The following is a 20,436-nucleotide window of genomic DNA, read 5'->3' as shown; positions in this document are numbered from 1 at the left end:
CAGTTTCTTGCTAGAGATACAGGGTCTGTTACTATCACACACAGCTAGATAACAGAAGATGGTATCATACTGTGTTAAACTTTAATGACAAATTTACAAACTAAAAATAAAGCATGTGTAAGGCATTCAAAACATGTACAATTTGGCCCTGCCAACACAGGAAATAAGTCACCACGTTACAGAGCAGTTGCATAGCAGCAAATGCACTCATACAACATTTTACAAAAACACAAAAAAAAAAGTTTTACATAAATAATAAAAATGCATACAACAGCACTACAAAGGCCTTTTTGTACTTATTTATACTGGAAAACACTTTGAAATCTTGCAAAAGCATCGTGACTGGTCGTGTGTTGATTCACACTGCCTGAAATGCTTTTCAGCAAATGTACTGTACAAATATGCCTCACTAAGAGAGTATTTGCTTCTACTATGTTTATATGTTAGATATAAACATGACAGGATTACATTTTAGCCAGAATTGCACTCAGGGAGACATATTTGTTTGTGGCAAGTAGAACAGGGCCAATGTTGTTGGTTCAAATGTGAAATGTGGGCAGATTTTAGCTGGGCTACCACTAAAACAGGGATAGATTGTGGGTAAGATTAAACCCATTTACATCTGTTGTGTTTACAGACCTCAAAGAAAACCCTAGGGTCACAGGTTGTTGTAACTTTTTGTTGAAATACAACCAATTAAATTTCTGGTTAAAAAAAACTCATCTTGAAGCCTCGAGTCTCACTATCTTTGCATTTTCAAACCTGACAAGACAAGAGAGGGGTGGACTCACTGAGATAACAAGGGTCAGGGCACTTTCTCATTTACAAGCCTGCCACACCCTAAAGCACACCCTTCTTTATCCCTCTTCATGCATTTAATGGCCACATGTTTTCAACCAGATGTGAAACTAAAACTGAAGGCTTTTCTTCATATGCTTTCAAATGTTTTTTGTCTTACTTCAGCTAGCTAGGCTACTGGCTATCAGTACTACTAACAAAGTATCAAACATGGTATCTTAAACCTGGATTAATTTTAATGGACACCATGAGGCATCGCCTGTGCCTACATAAATACTATCCTATAGTCCTATAGAAGTCGAAAAGGGAAAAAGAACAACAATCTTGACTTTTGTAAACCATAAACTGATGATTTTATGGGCTCTGTCACATATTTTGGGACATACTGAATAAAAAACTCAGTCTATTTTGTAAATTTTGGTCATCTTAAGTGTCAGAAATGAAGATTATTCAAGATAATCTCATTAGGTAAACAACTGTGATTGATTGCCAGTAAGCACGTGCTGTCACAGTTCCCTCCCTCACTCATCACGTCTGATTTCAAAACATCAAGATGGTGATGGCAAAAACTCTCAGCTTGAGGCATCAAAACAGGGCTTCACAAATCACTGAGTGACATCATGGTAGCGACAGCCATCTTTTATACTGTCTATGGCTATTGATTGTTGTACTTTAGTGGTTAAGTAGCTAACTAACAAGCTATTTTATTTTTTCATACGAATATGGAAGGAAGACTGACATCACCAGCGTCTCTCCTTCATCATGTGGCTGCATGCAATGGCAGTTGATGGTTAAGCCTCACCTAAACCTCTGCCGGGAAATGAAATCACAGTGGGCGGGACTGAATGTCTGCTATTAAACCCCCACCCCATCCCTGCAAGGTGTGTTGAACATTCCTTGCGAACCTTCTGCAGTGGTGCTGTGCTCCACTTTCAGTTGGTAAGGCTGCCATGTTTGCCGGTCCACAGCTCCCGAAGCTCCACCTGACATCCCAGATCTCTCAGGGCCGCCTTGCCTACATCACCGCAGTCTTGATGGTTCTGCAGCGCCTGGGCTATCAGCGCTTCTGCTCCCATCTCCAAGATTGGCTGGCTGAAGTTACGCATTCGTGCGACCAGATTTCTGAGCACCATACACCCTTGTTTCTGTAAAGAGCAGAACACCAAATGTGAATCACAGTCACAAAGACTCCAGATCCCAGGGAGCATATTGTTCACTGACGACCAGAGATGGGCAGTAACGCGTTACTGTAATCTGATTACTTTTTTCAAGTAACGAGTAAAGTAAGGGATTACTATTGCAAAAACGGTAATTAGATTACCGTTACTTTCCTGTAGGAACGCTGCGTTACTGCGTTACTAAAACCGTGATTTTTTTGCGAGAATGTCTCATGACAGTGACGTAAGCGAGTGCGACGTTGGTGACAACAGCTGTGTGCAGATTAACAATGGATAATATATCGAGTGCGGGAGAGAGTATGAGCGTGCAGCGTTTAAAGCGTGGAAGTACTGACCTTACTTTGAGTTTGATTCCATAAAAAGTGACAAAAACATTAACGTCTGTTGTGCGTGGGAAGAAAACTTCTTTTTACAGCGAAAAAAACCCCTAAACAAGCACCGAGTGCGCTACCACATAATGGGAAATTCACAGAGAAGCTGCCGTATCCTTCCACTGACCGCTGCGGCACACCTGCACCAGAGCACACCTCCGCCCACCCTACTCCTGCTTTACAGGTGAAAATAGAGCAACAGGACCGCTGAGTCTTTGATTTTATTTATTTTCTGCTGTGTTTTACTTGCATCTATTTGAAAGACTGAGTGTAAACACAAAAAAAATATTTTATTTTATGTGCTGGAATGTGCAGAAAATAGGTTTAAATGTTAAACTAATTTCTTCCAGTCAGAGAATGTCGCATATAATTTAATTTTTGCTTGATGCATAAAGTTAAAAGATTAAAACTGATAAAACAAGTTAAAAAAAAAGAGACTTTTCCACTTGATTACATTTTGTATGATGGATTATGCAGAAAAAGTAGAATTGGGCTGAAAGATCTATTGCTTTATCACCTATTCAGGTTGTAAATCGTGTTTTTAAAAGTAACTAAGTAATTAATTACTTTTGAAAATAAGTAATCAGTAAAGTAACGGGATTACTTTTTTGGGGAAGTAATCAGTAATCAGTTACTGATTACTTTTTTCAAGTAACTTGACCAACACTGCTGACGACATGATCTTACTTGCACGTTCACCACATCGGTATGAGTCTTCATAGCCTGCAGGGCAGCCAAGGCACCTCCATTCTCCATGATGACTGTGCAGTTGTTGGGTTTACGTAGAGCAAGGACAGAGAGGCATGCACAAGCCTGCTCGCACACCTATGGCAGAAAGTGAGCACAATCTTAGAACATCTTAAGAGAATTCTTTCAGTCAGTGTATCCCTCATTTGTGTGTTTGTTTCAATGCACAGAGACCAATTTAGCATGATTTAACATGTAGGTACAACAGTGACACTCACAGCAGAGTTGCTCATGTGCCTGTTCATGGCGATGACAATGAGCTGAACTCCACCGGCATTAACAACAGTGTCTTTCACGTCATCATTTCCTGCTATGGCTCGGATCGCGCTAAGGACCTGCCGAACCAGCTCCTGCGGGAAGACAAACACTTCAGCGAAAAAAAACAAACCTGGACTCGATCCTCATCACGATCTTTGCTTCTTGTACGTTACCGCTGACTCATAGCTGTCTGCGAGCAAAGTCATCATGAGTTTTAATCCGCCCATATCACAGATGTCTTGACAGAACTCATTCCGTACAGCCAGACGGGATAAAGTCGCACACAGCTCACTCAAAACAGAAGTGTTGCCAAGGTGAGCTGTATGGAAGATATCCAAGAAATCAAAATTATTTAAGTGTACCAGCAAATACAAAGCGACTAGAAAGCGTAGAAGCTAAATCTATATTGATATGATCAGCTAGCCTTACCTTTGGCAGCCTCAATCAACACCTTCAGTCCGCTGTGTTCAAGAACAATACTCTTGGCGTGTTCATGAGCGTGCCCAAACGTAACCCGCACGTCATCATCAAAGGTCATGACTCGGAGAGTTGCGCAGGCCTCCTTAACCATCTCCGCACATTCACCGTGCTGTGTGATGGCACCAGTGAGCAGCGGCAGGACGCCGCCTTTAACAAAATCCTGCCTGTTCTGTTCGTGCTTTAAACAGCAGTGCCGCACGGCACTGATGGCAACCCGTGTCACAGAAGAGTCTGCCTGGTACTTCTTAAGGACATCCAATAGGAACTGCCGGCCCTCTGCATCCAGCAAGTCTGGCTGTCCATCCGTCAGCGCGGCCAGAGCAGACAGCGCAGCTAATGCTGCTTCCTGCTCCTCCGTGCTCTTTTTGCAGTAGGACAGGATGACGGGGTAGGCGTCTTTCTGGGCAGCGAGGTACCGCTGGGCAAATCCCAGTGAGCACTGCTCAGTGAAGCTTTTTAGGTCTGCTGTCACACCAGCAGAGTCTTTTCCAATTCGGAGGGACTCCAACGCCTGAAATGATTAAAAAAAAACAAAACATTTTTAATATAGATAAAATTTTGCAATAAGCATTCTCTTTTCAGGAAAACAGATCAAGACTCACCTGTAGGACCTCGTGTGTCTGCTCTTCTTGACTGTCAGCCGATGATAATGTTGGGACAGCTTTCACTATGCAACTGAGGTCCACACCTGCATTAACACATACGATTAGATTTAATGCTGTGACTCACAGCACAACATGAAGTTCACAAAAAAAAGGTCCAAAGGTCAACATAACTTCTTTAATGACCATTTTAACATCTCAGAAGCGGCAGTAACAACAAAAAAAGCTCCAACTTCCTCCCACAGTCCAAAGGCATGGAGTTAGTGGGGTTGGATTAATTGGTGATTCTAAATTTGTCATAGGTGTTAATGTGAGGATGAATGGTTGTCTCTCTCTGTGTTAGTCCTGAAACAGACTGGCGACCTGTCCAGCGTGTACCCTGCCTCCCGCACTATGGTAAGCTGGGATAGGTTCCAGCCCGGGGGGACAGATAGATGGATGGAGCGACGGACAGATAGATGGCAGAAGCAAATGGAGAGGGTCACTGCGGGGACAGGAGGGACAGCAGCAGTAAAAGTAAATTATAGCTGATTAAAGTCTGAAGAGAAAAGAAGCCAACTGATCCAGTTGTGAAAAGTTTGCTACTTTATTGAGGATTGTGGCAGTGGGATATCGTTTGTAGCTTGGCTGTAAGAGGGAAAGAGATGGGATGCTTGAATGCATGGCACACTTGCATTTGCTAAATACTCTCTTTCCCTACATGGTAAGTGCAGGGGTGCCAGAGGACGAGAGAACAGAGCAAAGCACAGAAACAATAATGCTCTGAATCTGGGCAGCTGGTTGAGCAAACGTTTTTCTTTTGTGCTTGATAATAAAGAAGTCTGTGTGTGTGCTCTGTGTGTGTGTGTGTGTGTGTACAGTCTTCCCTCTCTGTTACTGAGGAGAACCAGCTACAAAGACATATTCATGAGAATGAAACTTGAACAGACTGAAAAGGAAAAAGACAAAGGGATGTTGCTTCTTTTTTACAAGCACACAAATAAAGCAAGACCAGTTTAAGACTGCATACCTTTGCTGAAAAGCCCCTACACACCATGCATGAACTGGCTTCCTTTTCTGCCTTTCAGTTCTATTTCTTACTGCTCCCCCACACCTACCCCTAGACCTTATTTGTGGGGATGTAACAGTGTACTTGTACAGACATGTTGCAAAATGTTCAGTTTTGCTCTCACAATGCAAATCAAATCCAAAAGTTAATCACTTTGATTTTAGGCCAAGCTCCACCTCTCCTAAAAATTTTCATGCCAATCCTTTCATAAGTTTTGAGTAATACAGTGACCAAACAGACAAACTTAACTAATCATAAAACCACAGTGAAAGAGGCAAAAGAATGGTTACACAAATCAAAAACAGAGATTAATCTAGATTTGGCCGATCAAAAATCAGAGTTTTATGATCTGGACCGTTTCTAATGCTGCTGATGTGGAAAAACTGCAACATTTTTCACTTTGGATTTTTGCAAACAGACTAAAAATTCGCAGTGCACAGTGCAGTAAACAGGGAATCTGTCTATCAGCATAGTAAGTTCAGCTTCCCATTAAATGAAGGATCAAGGCTAGAGTTGTCAAACATTAAGTCCAGGGCCCAGAATCAAATGTGTAGTGAAAATAATAGAAAAAGCTGTATCAATGGTCCAGCACACTTAAGATCAAAGTGGGCTGTATGCGGCCTGCAATGTACAATGAGTTTGACATTCCTGATCTCGGCTAACATCTGCATGCATACAGATAACATGACATGTTACAGATGTTAGAATATAAGGCAACACTTTAAAGTAAAGAAATTTTAACGTGAAACAAAATCAAATGTGACAGAACCAAAAAAATAAAGGACATATGTTTCATGAGCACTTTACATCTTCTTCTTCCTCCTCCTCCTCTTCTTCTTTTGGCTGCTCTCTTTAGCCGTTGCCACAGGGCACTGTCTGCCTCCATCTCACCCTATCACTGGCATCCTTCTCCGTCACGCCAACCTTCTGTGTATCCTCGTTCACTACATTCATCTACACTACAACCTTCTCTGTGGTCTTCCTCCTGAGCACTGCACATGCACATGCTCATGGCTCCAGTCTTCTGCAGCTCGACCATCAGTGACTTAATTTCAATAGACATGCAACTCTTACCTTGTCATTCGGCCTGAAGTTTATATCAATCTTAACCGACACGGTGTCACCCCGACAAAGTGTGTAACAGTCAGTGTACATTAACCAACTGTGACATTTACCTTGAGACTCAAACTGCTCCACAGCCTCCCTCAAAGCCTCGTCTGGGTCCATCTCAAACTCCTCCATGTTTTCCCTGACAGCAGCATCAAAGGTCTCCTGTGTGATTCTCCGTTTGGCCATTTTGCCTCGTTATCTTCAACTCTGAAATTAAATGCAACAACGAAGTGAAACCTCAGCAGTGTTGGGCGGATTCAGTCTCCACTAAGGTAGCTAATACCGACAGCTATTGTTGGCTAAAGCACATGAGCTCCATTCCCTGTTACTGTAGCCGGTGAAGTTTCCAGGGCAATCGTTAAATAAGACCCTTACTGTGGTATTTCTCGTTGTTTTCATTATTATTTTATATCAGCCGATTAAAAGTAATTCAGTCAAATGCTTTGGATATTACCTCCGCCCTGAAAGAGGATGCTTTCTCCGGTATTATGAATGAAGCGATCACAGTAACGCAGTTTTCGCTGTCGACTGTTTGGTACTATTCACAGAGAAGAGAAATTGTGCGGAAAATGTACGTGAATAGCAAATTTCTCCAAATGTCCCACACAAATTTTTGCTCTTCTCGAACATAGTCTGAAAAGCATAGGTTCCTCTCACAAATTTTACAATTACTACATTATATCTTGAGAAGATGGCAGTAAATTATTCATATTATTTATATGCGATTATTTAACGTAACATGTATTATTTAGTGGATGATAAAAGGATTTGAAATGATATTTTTACTTTGACGAATACCCTTTCAAAATAAAGGAGGCAATTTCAATTATTTATAAAAGTAACTTGTCAAAAAACGAAATGATGGAAAATTGCTCTTTCTGTTTGAATATTGTATCCACGTCAGGCAAGTTTAACAGATAGGTTTACAACATACTAAATATGTTCTTGTTTGGTGTATCCATATTTGAAAAGCTACAACCGGAAGTCATTTTTCTTCGGACTAGCTCCTTGGCGCTATTACTCCGATTCATGCAAATGACAGAGGTGGAACGCGCAGCTGGGGCAAGCTGAAGCTGGGGACGTTGTCCCAACGGTAAATTGTTGTTTTTATCCCCGGACGACTTGGGATGGCAGCGAGCACAGAGGCCCCGGAGCCTTGGTATCTGGCTCTGCTGGGCTTTGCGGAACATTTCCGCACGTCGAGTCCTCCAAAGATCCGGCTCTGCGTCCACTGTCTGCAAGCAGTGTTTCAGTTCAAGCCGCCCCCGAGGGTCGAGGCCCGGACTCACCTCCAGCTGGGCTCGGTGCTGTACCGCCACACAAAGAACAACGAGCTGGCCCAGAGTCACCTGGAGAAAGCGGTGAGCAGCACTGATGATCAGTACTAGAAACACCTCCACCACCGTTTTATGATCACTGCACCACCCAGGGTCCACCGTGCTCTCACTGATGATCTGTTTCCTTTTTTTTCTTCCTTAGTGGTTCATATCACAGCAGATATCCTTTTTCGTGTGCAGTATTAAAACCCATGCAACCCGTTTTTGTTTTTGTTTTTTTAAGTTGTGCCACTTAAGCATCTCCTTAAAACCAGGTGAGTTTTCACATTGTAGGTTGCATCTTTAACAACACCTATCAGATCTCTCAGTTTGAAGATGTCAAGTTTGAGGCAGCGAGTATTCTCTCCGAGTTTTACTGTCAACAGGTATGTACATCCATGTTATCATCATCTTCCCTGTTTGTAAAAAAAACAATGGTTGGACAAACTTTAGCAGAGGTGCATTTGTTTATTTTATTGGGTTTTGCGCGCAGTGACGTCATACTCACTGCTGTACCGCTGAGCACACCTGAGTCACGTGCAAGCCTTGTGTTCAGAACTCAGAGATAACAACTTGGAAAAACCTCTGGCCAATAATCTGAATGAATAAAATGCATGCTCTCATGCATGTGTGTTTGTGTATATATAGCTGTCTGTGTGCCATGTTGATGTCATGTCAGCATCCTCTCTTGTCTACTCTGTTCTGTACACTGAGAGCAAAGAAATAACTGGAGCTTAATTCTTTGTGCGTGTACACATAGTTGATCAATAAAGCTGATTCTGATTCCAATTAGATTGTGACTTAAATTCAAGAGAAAATGAATTCAGATTCTCTTTCAATTACTTATTTGCTTCTTTCTCCAAGAACTTGGTGGACTCTGCAAAGCCGGTGCTGCGGAAGGCCATCCAGATCTCCCAGCAAACTCCCTACTGGCACTGCAGGCTGCTTTTTCAGCTGGCAGTAAGAAACATCTCAACATTACAAACCTACTCGTGCCTGTTATGTTAATTTGAAGCGTGGCTGATGTATGAGCGCAATGTTGTTCTGTCTCCTTCAGCAACTGCACGCACTGGAGAAAGATTTGGTGTCCGCCTGTGACCTATTAGGAGTCGGAGCAGAGTACGCAAGAGTCATGGGATCAGAATACACGAGGTAAACGGGTCAGATTTCTGTTTTCTGATTGAGATAAGTGATTCATCCGTGGTCATGCATTGACTCACGTTAAGTTTGTTCTTTCATTTTCCCACAGAGCCCTCTTCTTGTTAAGCAAAGGAATGGTAAGCTTAAATCATTCTCCTCTAACTAAAAGCGCTCGATGTGTTAACTTGTGTTGTTTTCTGATTATGCAGCTTCTTAATGTGTGTTTGTGGCCCTGTAGCTACTGCTGATGGAGAGGAAGCTAAGCGAGGTCCACCCGCTGCTGACACTATGTGGGACCATTGTGGAGAACTGGCAGGGAAACCCCATTCAGAAGGAGTCGCTGAGAGTTTTCTTCCTGGTATTGCAGGTTACACACTACCTGGATGCTGGACAGGTATTCCCGTGGTTCATTACCGGCTCTAAATAGATACGTTATTGTTGAAGTTTCACAAAAATGTAAGAAACATCTATTTTAAATCAAGTTTTTTTAACCCCATAACTTGTGCCAGATATCAAATATAAATCTGTATGCTTTTACATTATGCTAAAATGATGCTCAGAGCAAAGTTAAAGCTGCAGTGTGTAAAATCCCACCACTAGATGTCAGTAGATTGCAGATTGCGGATAACTAAGTTCTGTCTTCTTATCCATCCCAATTCAAATGCATAATTCCAGCGACGGTGGCCACTGTAGGGCAAACAACTCTCACCTCCGCTCATCTGTAATGAGTGTAGGCTGTCTGTCCGCTGTTTACCTCAGATATCAATATGTGTCTACATCTATTTAGTGTATTGGAGGCTGTGAAGCTTTGTAAAAGGAGTCCAATATTGGCTGTTGAGTCAGTGAAGCTCAGTTCTGTTCGATAACAGCATTACTGTGATGAGTTGTTGAGGATATGCTGAACTTTTCTGTCAGTAAACGCTGCTCTATTTGCTGTTGTTAGCCAGCATTGGTGAAACTTTCGTTAAAGTGGGTCTAACATTGCTGGGCTCTGATGTTTGGTGAATAAACCCTCATGTGGTGAGAGAGTGTAATCAGTTTATCACAGGAAAAGATGCCGGTGGGTTATCTCTTTCCTTCACGCTTTCACTTCTTCGGTGACGGGGCCCCTTCTCTGACAAGAAAACGCATTTATGATTCTTCATATCTGGAGTCTGGAAGTGCAGGCACGATTTGCTTCCACGTCACAGGAACGGCTACGACTTCTCTTCTCCCTGACCTTTGGTGTCCTACTTATGCGGCTGGTCTCTAGCCACATACATAAAACTGGATTTGGTGAAAGGCCCACTGTATTTAAGATTAAAGGGTAACATGTCAGCTTCTACTCACTGGTGCCTGCTCCTACTTATTTTTAATGGATTAATTCTCAAGTTATGAGAATGCATACATTTGTTGGAAGGCATATTTACACACTAATCACTGTATAAAAAGAGTATTCAATTTTATTTTTTCTTTTAAATGACCGACTGTAACCTTCAAAGTGTCTGTGCATGTGTCGGATTCAGGTAAAGAGCGTGAAGCCCTGTCTGAAGCAGCTGCAGCAGTGCATCCAGACCATCTCCACTCTCCACGACGATGAGATCCTTCCCACTAATCCAGCAGCCCTTTTCCACTGGCTGCCCAAGGAGCACATGTGTGTGCTTGTGTATCTGGTGAGACGCTGTTACTGACACGCAGCTTGCGAAAGACTCTGAAAGTATAGTGCAAAAGCAGATAACGTTTTGTGTAATATCGCTTGTTTGTTTTTGTCTGAAAAGGTGACTGTGATGCACTCCATGCAGGCGGGATACTTGGAGAAAGCACAGAAGTACACAGACAAGGCGCTCATGCAGCTGGAGAAGCTGAAGAGTAAGTTTGATGGCGTACACTCGCTTATTATTTCCTACTTGATGATGGTGTTAATCAATCACCTCCGATTTGTGTGTTCAAAGTGCTGGACAGCAGTCCCATCCTGTCCACGTTTCAAGTCATCCTGCTGGAGCATATCATCATGTGCCGGCTGGTCACTGGACACAAGGCCACAGCTTTACAAGAAGTGAGTCACCAGCTGTAGAGATTTTATCCTTACGTTGTCAGATGAATGATTCTGGATAAAAGCATAGATTCTGTGACATTAACTTACTTTGGAGATTCTCAGCAGTTTGCAGTTGTAGCTTAAGATTGCAATGGTTTGTGTTCAGATTTCTCAGGTTTGCCAGCTGTGCCAGCAGTCACCCAGGCTGTTTACCAACCATGCAGCCCAGCTTCATACACTCCTGGTAAGTCTGCAGTCAAAGAAAATGCACATCAGCAGCTGTGAGCACTTCTATGAAAGCAGAGGTTTTGGTAGCTTCATGGTCTGGAGCATTCAGGTGCGTTTTAACACAGCACGAAGAAGGAAGGACATCAGCAGTGATGTTAAAGGAACAATTTTTGCTGCCCATCAGTCTGGGAAGTGAGTCACTGAAGTTCATTCTACACTGAGGATGATTATTCACCCCAAGGTCAGAGCGTGTACTGCTCAGAGAAACTGCAGAAACACTCAAGAGCTACATCTCAGACTGCGTACGTTCTTTTTTACATGACTGATGATACAAAGCTTTATGGAAAATATGACATTCAGTACATTTCAGAAGACTGATGCTATAAAAAGAAGTTCAGCAGAAGTATTTACATTGGTTCTTGGTGCATGTACAACCTTTCCATTTAAGATCTGTACTTTTTCAAGGTTTCAGTTAAATCCCAATGAAATGTGTCACATAAGTGTGCACTTGTGGTTGATGTTCTATAGCTTATGGTTCTGTTCAAGTGCCTCTCTAACTGCTCGCTTACTGTTTACAAACTACAACTGTCTCATTTAATATGAAGAATTCTCACCTGTTTTCTCTTCTTGTGTCTCAGGGCCTGTACTGTATCTCAGTGAACTGCATGGACAATGCTGAAGCCCAGTTCACTGCAGCTCTGCAGGTGAGTTTCGTCATCACCATCAGCTCCGGATTTGTTTGTCCTTTCATTTCTTTTTAGATCCCAAGTCCCAGGTGCATTGTGAACTCGCCATGAACTCTTCGGGTTATCCAGATACTGGAAACCCGGTAGGATACCAAACATCTGTTTGTATCAGTTCATGCACGGCTAACTTTTTTACACAAAGTGACCGTCTGTCAGCAATGACTGTAGTTTTATTATTATTTTTTGGCTCTGTGGTGTTCAGATAGCTCTGTGCTGTCAGTGAGTCCCTGTGTCTCTTTCCTCTGTTAGATGACGACACATCAGGAACTGTGGACGTTCATTGTGACAAACCTGGCAAGCGTCTACATTCGGGAAGGGAACAGACATCAAGAGGTTTGAAAGTTGCTGCTTTATCTAGTATTTAAATTATTTTTTTCCTTTTTTTAAATAAATGTTTGCCTCCTTTGGTTTAAATTCCCTTTTTTGTGTTTGTGTTTTTTAATTAACAGCTGTATAGCCTTTTAGAGAGGATTAACCCTGATCACAACTTTCCTGTCAGGTAACTATAGAGGCTGCATAGACAAACACATCGTGCAGATTTGTTACTTATTTGGCATTTTTTACTGTTTTAAAATAAAATAACTTTGACTTTTTCAGCTCTCATTGCCTTCGAGCTGCAGCGTTTTACATCAGAGGGCTCCTGTCTTTCTTTCAGGGACGTTACAACGAGGCAAAGTAAGTTACTTTTTTAATATTCTGTCCTTGTTGTTTGGGATGAGGGAGATTATCATGAAAATTTATATCAACAGGAGATTTCTAAGGGAGACTCTGAAGATGTCTAATGCAGAGGATCTAAACAGGCTGACGGCCTGCTCGCTCGTCCTACTGGGCCACATCTTCTTTGTTCTAGGCAACCACAGGGTGAGACTGCAAACCACCGCATGTCCTGCACGTTAGACCACGCACGCTGTGGCACAGTTATTTTAGGACTGCGGATGTGATTGCAACTTCATTTCATTTTCCAGGAAAGCAACAACATGGTGGTTCCTGCCATGCAGTTGGCAAGCAAGATCCCAGACATGTCTGTGCAGCTCTGGTCTTCGGCACTTCTTAAAGGTACAGCTGTCACAGAGCCTTTCTTCAATTTTTGTGTTATGGTCAGTTTATGGGATAAAATTAATTTACCTAAGATGGGTCCAAATAGTTTGTAATCTCGAGGGGGGTTTATGAGCTAAAATCCCTCTTAAGATTACAAACAACAAAATTGTGACAATATTTGGCCTGAAGGGGTCGCAATAGACAAGCGCTGTGTTTGGAGTAGTTCAACCTGAAGAATACATTCAGTTGTGAACCTTAAAGAAGTTATTATGAGAGATGATGTTTCAACTTAATTATTAAGTTTAGCTCATCAGGCTGAAGGACCAATGAGCTAGTGTCATGACACAGTGATTACCCAATGGGTCTTCACCCAAACTGCCCTAAAGGTCATGGTCATTTTGAGGGCCCCTTTCCATTTTCAGAGCATAACTGTCATGCACATTAGTCACAGAGTCACACAGTCAGAGATTCTCCGTGCTGATAAATTGTGTACGCACAAAATGAGGAAAGGACTCCATGAAATGATGTGATAGCTTTGTCACATGTTTCATCATTTTAGTCATGATCATGGAGGGATCCTATTGGTCGACTCCCAGATTAGAAAGGTGTGGTATGGAGCTTCTTGTCACCGTTATGCTGACATTAGTAATGTGGTCAGTGACAAGCTCATATCTTCACATATTTTCATGATTTTTATGACCATAGTTACTTCTGACTATGTAGCCATAAACTTTGTGAACTCAAACATTTCTGTTTGCGAGCCTCCTCCACCTGCAGTGGGGTTTTATTCTCATTAGTCGGTGCATTACAGCCAAGCAGTGTAAATGTATCACTTTGTTTTTGAACACTACACAGTCCTGTGAGTAGTGTTTGAGCATGAGCTGCTATGTGACTGCGCAAAACTCTCAAGCCACCTCTTAGTTCATTATATTTTGCTCTGCAAATAGGAAACAAATGCAGTGGTTTATTGAAACATGTACAAATATACATGGGAATACAGTATATAAGGCAAAAACAGAGTTTGTACACTTCTAACAAGCTTAAAAGTCCACATCTGGTATGACAATCTTTAATCATTAACACAGGCTGAACTGTCTAGGCAGCTTTCTTGTAATTTATTTAAGTAGTCTCCAGGAATATTTTTTTATACTTCCTTGAAGGACATTCAAAGCTCTTCTTTGGATGTTTCTGCCTTTTGTTCTGTTCTCTGTGAAGATGATCCCACACTGCTTCAATATTGTTGATGTCTGGGTTTTTGGGAAGCCAGTCCATATCCACTGATATCCAGGCATGCTTTTATTTTATCGGCAGTGTCTTTGGGATCGTCGTCATGCTGAAAAATGAAGCCTTTGGCAGTTTAGTGCTTTTATTTCATGGTGTATCCAAATATGGTGGTACAGCTGAATTCATAATTGCATCAATTTTGACTACGTCCCCAATGCCAGTGGCTGAAAAGGAAGCTAAAACATGACAGAGCCTCCACCGTGTTTTACAGCTGGCTGTAAACGCTCACTGTTGTACCTCTCTCCTCACCTCATCCACACAAATCGATAAAAATTTAAATCTCTCCATAAAATCTTCGCCACTGATTGTCAGTCCAGCTCTTGTGTAGTTTGGCATACCTCAGCCTTTCCTCCTTGTTTCCCTTCCTTAAGAATGGCTTTTTGACAGCCACCCCTTCTACTGAGACCATTTCTGATGAGGCTTCACTGAACACTAGATGGATCAGCTGAAGATCCAGATGCATCTCTCAGGTCTTTACTGAATTCTTTCCTACTTCTTAAGGATATTACTTTCAGATTCTGTTCATCTGCTGTAGATAGTTTTAGTCTTGCAACTTGTTCCTCCACTTGTCCAGTGTCCTCAACTTTTTTAAGAACACACTGCACACCAAGTTGAGATATGCCAAGTTTTTATCTAACAGCTTTTTCAGAATCACCTTGTTATTGCAAAAATATCTTATGCCTGTCGAACCGGGGCTTTTTTGTTTGTTTTGTTTTGTCTTAAGGCACTTTGGTGCCTAAAGATACGGTTTAAAATTGGTTCTTTGTGCAGTTTTCTGTTATGTGTATACACAACACTGGTTCATCCCTCATCCCCATCCCCTTCATCCCAAGTTTTTGTTTTTTGTTTTTTTTATCCTTGAGTGATTCAAAGGTCAGTGTTAAGTGGCATAACAAACAAAACAAACACATTAGCCTGAAAATGGTCGGATACAAGGAATGGCCTAAAAAATGAGTGAAAAAGCAGCCAATGACCAAAGAAGAACTCTGAAAGACCTTCAGAAAGCTTGAACAACTATTGCTCAAGAGCATTTTATGAAACTACAAGAACGTCTGGCTCCCTAGAAGAAAACATAAAGCAATGAGAGGTGACTCGAGACTTTTCACGGTACTCTGTTGGTGGGCCACCTGTTATCTAGCCCATCCCCCTTATAGCACCATAATAGTTAACAGTTAGTTAGCTTATTTTCAGCAACAACAAAAAGAAAAAAACAGAACATTGTAACTTTGATGAATATGGTATTTATTTGTGGATTCTCTTATTTGACAGCTTTAGCTTGGTGTAATGGATAACCCAGTGGTTGATAATTAACAGTAATTTGTTTATTTTAGTCAAAATTCATGATGTGATTATGATAAACAAACTCCATGGCTCCACGGCTGCAGCACAGTACACAATGCCTGTTACGTTTCTTTGAACTACATTGTTATTTTTGGCCAAGTGAACATACTAAGAACACACCATCGCCTTCCTGGCACAGTTGTCGCTCCCTTCGAATAACAAAAGCGCTTTTTGATTTCCAGCTGATCATTTTGCACCAGTATTCGGTTCACGGTGCAAGATCCCTTGCAGAAAGGGCAGTGATATGCATTTCTCAGCCAGTTATAGCATCAATAAATCACAGAGTAATGAAGCCACAACTGAATTAGAACTGAACGAAGCTTGGGGAAAAACAAGTGGGTGAAAAATCATTTAATCACAGTACACACACGCACACATACGGCGCATTCTAGGTTTGGAAATGGTGTTTGGATCCAAAATAATTTAACAATCATCAGCATACACAATTAATCTTTTCCCAGCAGATTTGAACAAGGCTTGTGGAAACACCATGGACGCCCACGAGGCCGCGCAGATGCATCAGAACTTCTCCCAGCAGCTCCTGCAGGACCACATCGCAGCCTGCAGCCTCCCTGAACACAACCTCATCAGTGTGAGCACATCATCAATCAGTCACACTATAAACAGTGAGTCACTCCACCCTGGTTGGGTTTTCAAAGGAACCTCTGTTTTGTGTTTCAGTGGACAGACGGCCTCCCTCCTGTGCAGTTCCAGCCTCAGAATGGACCCACGACCAGCCTGGGCAGCCTACTCTGAGAACTCGATGCCACAGAGAAAATGAGAGACAGAGCAGCTGCTGCAGACAAAACGGTTAAAGAAAACTGTGGTGTCTGAAAGTAGAAGCAGCTGATAAAAGGGTAAAAAAAAAAAAAAAAAGAGTGAGAGAGAGAAAGGAGGAGTAATGAATTTAAGGGAAAAAATGAGGCACACTGCACTGTCATTTGGCAGACTTCCATTTGGTGCTTTCCTTCATCTTTTTGGGGCACTGGGGCATCACAGCTGGGTTTGACTGGGTTAAAGTGCCCCTGTTGTGGTTCTTTATAGGCTCATACTCACTAGAATAGTTTTTCACACATTCATATTTTTTACACTCTACACTGCAGCGGTGCCACTTTTCACCCACTGTCTGAAACACTCTGTTTTAAAACCCCTTTGCCTACCGACTTTGCCTGCCTTTTATCTTCTTTCTGAAATTTACCTGAAACCACAACGCTGACGTGCTTTTAGCCAATGTGAACAGTGACTTTTATCGAACAGCGATTTTAGCAGCAGAGAGCAACGGGAGGAAATATGGTTTCAAAGTGATGGCTAGTTTGCTTTAGTCGTACTGAGGTGGGTTTGTGTGAAGATCTGTAAATGAGTTTTGTTTGGCGTGTTAGAACAGGCAGTACATGTGAATGAAGAGAGCTGGAGAGAACAAGCAGACAGTACTGTTAGCCACATTAGCCACACAGCATACAAACACTAAGCTTATAGAGATTTTCCTCATGTTGTGGGGACACTGCAGTAACTCTCAGTGTATGAAGACCACCTGATACATTTTTAAGTTAGCAGAAGTGGATGCAGAATAACAGCTGACTGCATCTGGATTTAATCAGCTCTTTAATCTTTGTCTGTGGGTGTGTCACACTAGTCATCATGCATACGTGCATTGTGTTATACACAGTGAGGTAGAAAGCCTGGACTGTAAACGGGCGTTTCAGGAAGTTCTGTTATTGAGAATAACTCCAGTTTGACACTAACGTTGGTCTTTGTGAACTTTGCGATGCTTTTAACTCCATTAAAGCATAACAGAGTCACTTTGAATGTTTTCAGAAAACATTGGGTTCTTTTAAATACCTCAAAAAATAATGGAAGTGAGTGAGTACTGTGTGTTGCTGCTAACATAGGCTAGTATAAAAACAGTGTGTGTGGCTTTTTTCTGAGCAACAGACTCCACTGAGCACACCTGTGATGCCCACCACCTGACCTGCTTCTTTCTGTATGAAACAAAAAACAAAAGATCTGCAGTTTTGTTGAACTTTTCTTTTAAATTCACCTGCGTTGTTCCACGAACGTGACAGACACAGCTCATCTCTTAACCTTTGTTTCAAACCACCATGAATGTGTTCTTATATTAAGTAAAATAAAGCTTTTAGTTTTGAAGAGTTCGTTTTAAAGTCGAACCAGTGGCCAGACAGATGCGTTTAGTTTGTCGTTGTGCACGAGTTCAGTATTTGTCTCTTTAAAAGCACAGGCCGGCAGACTTTGATAGAGTATTTGTTAGGATATATTTGGATACGCATTACAAAGCATACTATGTGTAATTATGTTAATGTTATGCAATGATATGTTTGATATGGCTTACTCGCTGAAAACGATCAAATGTTTAAAGTTGTATGAAACGGCCAAACCAGCAGAGCATTTTGTAAACATCATAAGAACTTATTGAACGTCCAGTTGTATGTAAAGTGTAAAATGTGACTGTGATGTCACAAAACAAGTCTAATCTGACATCTTTTGACACTACAGTCTTGCAGCCTGACTGTGCTTCCCTTTAGATTTTTGTCATTTCACTCTCACTGTGTATATCTCTATGCTGTGCACATTTTCCCCGGGTCAACAAACCAGTAATAAGAATAGCATTTCTACTAAAATAGAACCGACTGTTACCTCTTTGCACATGTGCCGTTTCACAATGAAACCTGCAAACGTTTTCAGAATTATACTGTTTTCCGTTTCACTTATCTCTTCCAGACGATGTCTTTATGTATCTATATTTAAATAACTTATTTATTTAAGGGTTTTTTTGTTTTTTGCCGACACAGTTTATAATAGTTTTGATATATTATTATATAGCATGTAGGATATGATTTTTGAGTTCATGCTAAAGTAGGAAAAGATTTAATTAGTTAAGACAGTTTTTTAAAAATCAACTACTGAGTTTCGTCAGCTGCATAGTGATTATTGCGATAAAGCAAAGACGTTCGGTTGGTACGGTGTGGTTGCCATTTTACAGCATGTGATAAAAGGGAATGTTTAATTTCTGTTCGCCATGTTGTCATTTTTATGACTTAACTTTAACACTTGTATAACTTTTTTTTATGAATAAAGATTCTAAAGTTGAATGATTTGTTTGTTTTCACTGAATATTCTTCTACACTTGGATCCACTCTGACACAACGTGCGGCGCTGCAGCGAGGAGAAAGCCTGATAACTGTGTTCAGCACATATGATTGAGTGAAATAATGCCTGCAGAGCCATACCAAAGATTTAGCTGTTTTAGCTTCTCCAGTAGAAGCACACACTCTGCATTACATCACATTGAACTGTGTGGGAAACCAGGCTGATGTGCTGTAATGAAATTATTTTGTCCACATGTTGAGTGCGTCCACTGGGTTTCATAATTCTTGTACATTATTTTAAAAAATGTCCAAAAAACACTGTTGATTTGTCAGTTTGAAGTCTGCATCGATTTATGCGAGTCGCTTGAATGTGTTAAGAGCAGTCTTCACTTGCACTGCGTTGCCGCACAGTGATGTCTGTCCGCCTTTTAATTTCCCGGTGCACAGATGGATCGTAGTGGAGGAAAATGCACCAAAAAATGTGAAACCCAAAACTTTGTGCATGACGTAGAGTCAAAGAGCTGTTTTGCAAAGAATTCTCCAAGTCCACACAGAAGTTAAGTTCAACCACAAGACCTGATTTTAATTATACAGCCTGTCTTCTAAAAGGGTTTGACGTTTTATGAACGCCTGAGATGATGTTTGATTAATGCAGCGGTTCCCGAGCTGTGGTGTGGGCCTAACGGCCAGTCCTGGGGAAGCATGGACAACCATGGGGCAGGGGCAGGGGGGGATGAGTGAAAATCAACCAGAAGAGTTTGTAAAGCCACCATGCTGGAGTTTATTTCTCTATGATTCAACTTGGATTTGTTCTTCTTTTTTTTTACTTGTGTGTGGAAATGACAAGTTTTTCCATCTTCTGGAGCCGGTTGACCATCTAAAGGCTGGGATAGTTTTATTTTTTTAATTGAATTTATCTGTTTTAATCACCCAAACTGAAAAACTTTTAATAGAAAAATTACAACCCCACTGTATGAAGATAAATTTAATAGGTACTATCTTCTAGTTTACTTCTTTAGTAGGTTCAATAAACCTAACCATGATGGGTCACAGGTGACCTGGAGGCTAAGACATGCTTAAAAGACAGACATGAATCTTACATTTGATTAATTTAAGGAGAAACGGTTATGATGTGAAAAACTACAGTATATGCATCCTTATGTAGGAGTGAGAACAGTGAATAGAAAATAGTCATTTCACATTAAGCCTACTGCTGTACATAACCGCTGTATGTGTTAATAATATCTTTGCAGCGCATGAAAAGTGTGAATGACATCAGGACCACAAGGGAAGTGAAGACCATCACCTGCTCAGACAAAAAGCCAACAAAAGGTCTTGTGTTTCAGGTGTGGTGAAACCTGGGTCCACTTTTAAAACCTCTTCATTTTGGTGAATGAGTCGCAGAAGATGTGAAAAGTGAAAATGTGTGCCACAACATATTCTCAAACCTCAGTACACAAAATTAAAAAGCTACACGTCCACCACTTTACACCTACAGCCCATCATTCACTCGGGATGATGAATTTGGAGCAGTTATTTTGAAAATCAGCCATCTGTCTTCTCTGCTGAGGTAAGGCATGCATGTGAGGTAGGACATGAAGGCACACCGGGGGCAGAGGGAGACAAGGTTTCA

At 41.4% G+C, this 20,436-nt stretch overlaps 2 protein-coding genes across 4 annotated transcripts; one reads left to right on the top strand and one right to left on the bottom strand.

The window, feature by feature from the left end:
• Positions 1-59: 59 nt before the first annotated feature.
• On the bottom strand, positions 60-7,168 carry armc6 (armadillo repeat containing 6). The gene is made up of 8 exons (XM_084912749.1): positions 7,047-7,168; positions 6,658-6,799; positions 4,435-4,520; positions 3,782-4,343; positions 3,526-3,671; positions 3,313-3,444; positions 3,035-3,172; positions 60-1,943 (listed from the first exon to the last, which is right to left on the bottom strand). Exons 2-8 carry the CDS (start codon positions 6,776-6,778, stop codon positions 1,731-1,733), a joined length of 1,398 nt encoding a protein of 465 aa, XP_084768875.1. The 5' UTR covers positions 6,779-6,799; positions 7,047-7,168; the 3' UTR covers positions 60-1,730.
• A 408-nt stretch (positions 7,169-7,576) lies between these two features.
• On the top strand, positions 7,577-18,806 carry mau2 (MAU2 sister chromatid cohesion factor). Of its 3 annotated transcripts, none has more exons than XR_014797621.1 (19): positions 7,577-7,953; positions 8,072-8,091; positions 8,231-8,294; positions 8,773-8,868; positions 8,966-9,060; positions 9,158-9,185; positions 9,287-9,442; positions 10,554-10,700; positions 10,806-10,896; positions 10,980-11,083; positions 11,229-11,306; positions 11,929-11,994; positions 12,286-12,369; positions 12,486-12,535; positions 12,634-12,711; positions 12,786-12,897; positions 13,002-13,092; positions 14,730-14,828; positions 16,164-16,252. XR_014797621.1 is itself a non-coding variant. In XM_084912928.1 (19 exons), exons 1-19 carry the CDS (start codon positions 7,720-7,722, stop codon positions 16,453-16,455), a joined length of 1,797 nt encoding a protein of 598 aa, XP_084769054.1. In that variant the 5' UTR covers positions 7,577-7,719; the 3' UTR covers positions 16,456-18,806. The 3 variants fall into 3 exon arrangements, 2 of the variants coding, with proteins under 2 accessions (XP_084769054.1, XP_084769053.1); XM_084912928.1 differs by lacking the exon at positions 14,730-14,828 and adding an exon at positions 16,381-18,806 and having other exon boundaries at positions 16,164-16,291; XM_084912927.1 differs by lacking the exon at positions 14,730-14,828 and adding an exon at positions 16,381-18,806 and having other exon boundaries at positions 16,161-16,291.
• The last annotated feature ends 1,630 nt before the right edge of the window (positions 18,807-20,436 follow it).

Source organism: Perissodus microlepis, chromosome 18 (assembly GCF_051167445.1).
Source record: "Perissodus microlepis isolate ML-2025 ecotype Zambia chromosome 18, ASM5116744v1, whole genome shotgun sequence".
NCBI classification, from domain to species: Eukaryota; Metazoa; Chordata; class Actinopteri; order Cichliformes; family Cichlidae; genus Perissodus; species Perissodus microlepis.
The sequence above is the reverse complement of the archived record's forward strand: the minus strand, read 5'-3'. Positions and strand labels throughout refer to the sequence as shown.

Coding starts and splice junctions, on each gene's coding strand:
- armc6 (XM_084912749.1), bottom strand. CDS start 6,778: ATGGCCAAACGGAGAATCACACAGGAGACCTTTGATGCTGCTGTCAGG. Junction 4,344..4,434: donor AGACACACGAGGTCCTACAG/GTGAGTCTTGAT, acceptor TAATCATTTCAG/GCGTTGGAGTCCCTCCGAAT. Junction 3,173..3,312: donor GGCACATGAGCAACTCTGCT/GTGAGTGTCACT, acceptor TTTCTGCCATAG/GTGTGCGAGCAGGCTTGTGC.
- mau2 (XM_084912927.1), top strand. CDS start 7,720: ATGGCAGCGAGCACAGAGGCCCCGGAGCCTTGGTATCTGGCTCTGCTG. Junction 11,995..12,285: donor AGTTCACTGCAGCTCTGCAG/GTGAGTTTCGTC, acceptor TTCCTCTGTTAG/ATGACGACACATCAGGAACT. Junction 12,712..12,785: donor GGACGTTACAACGAGGCAAA/GTAAGTTACTTT, acceptor TTATATCAACAG/GAGATTTCTAAGGGAGACTC.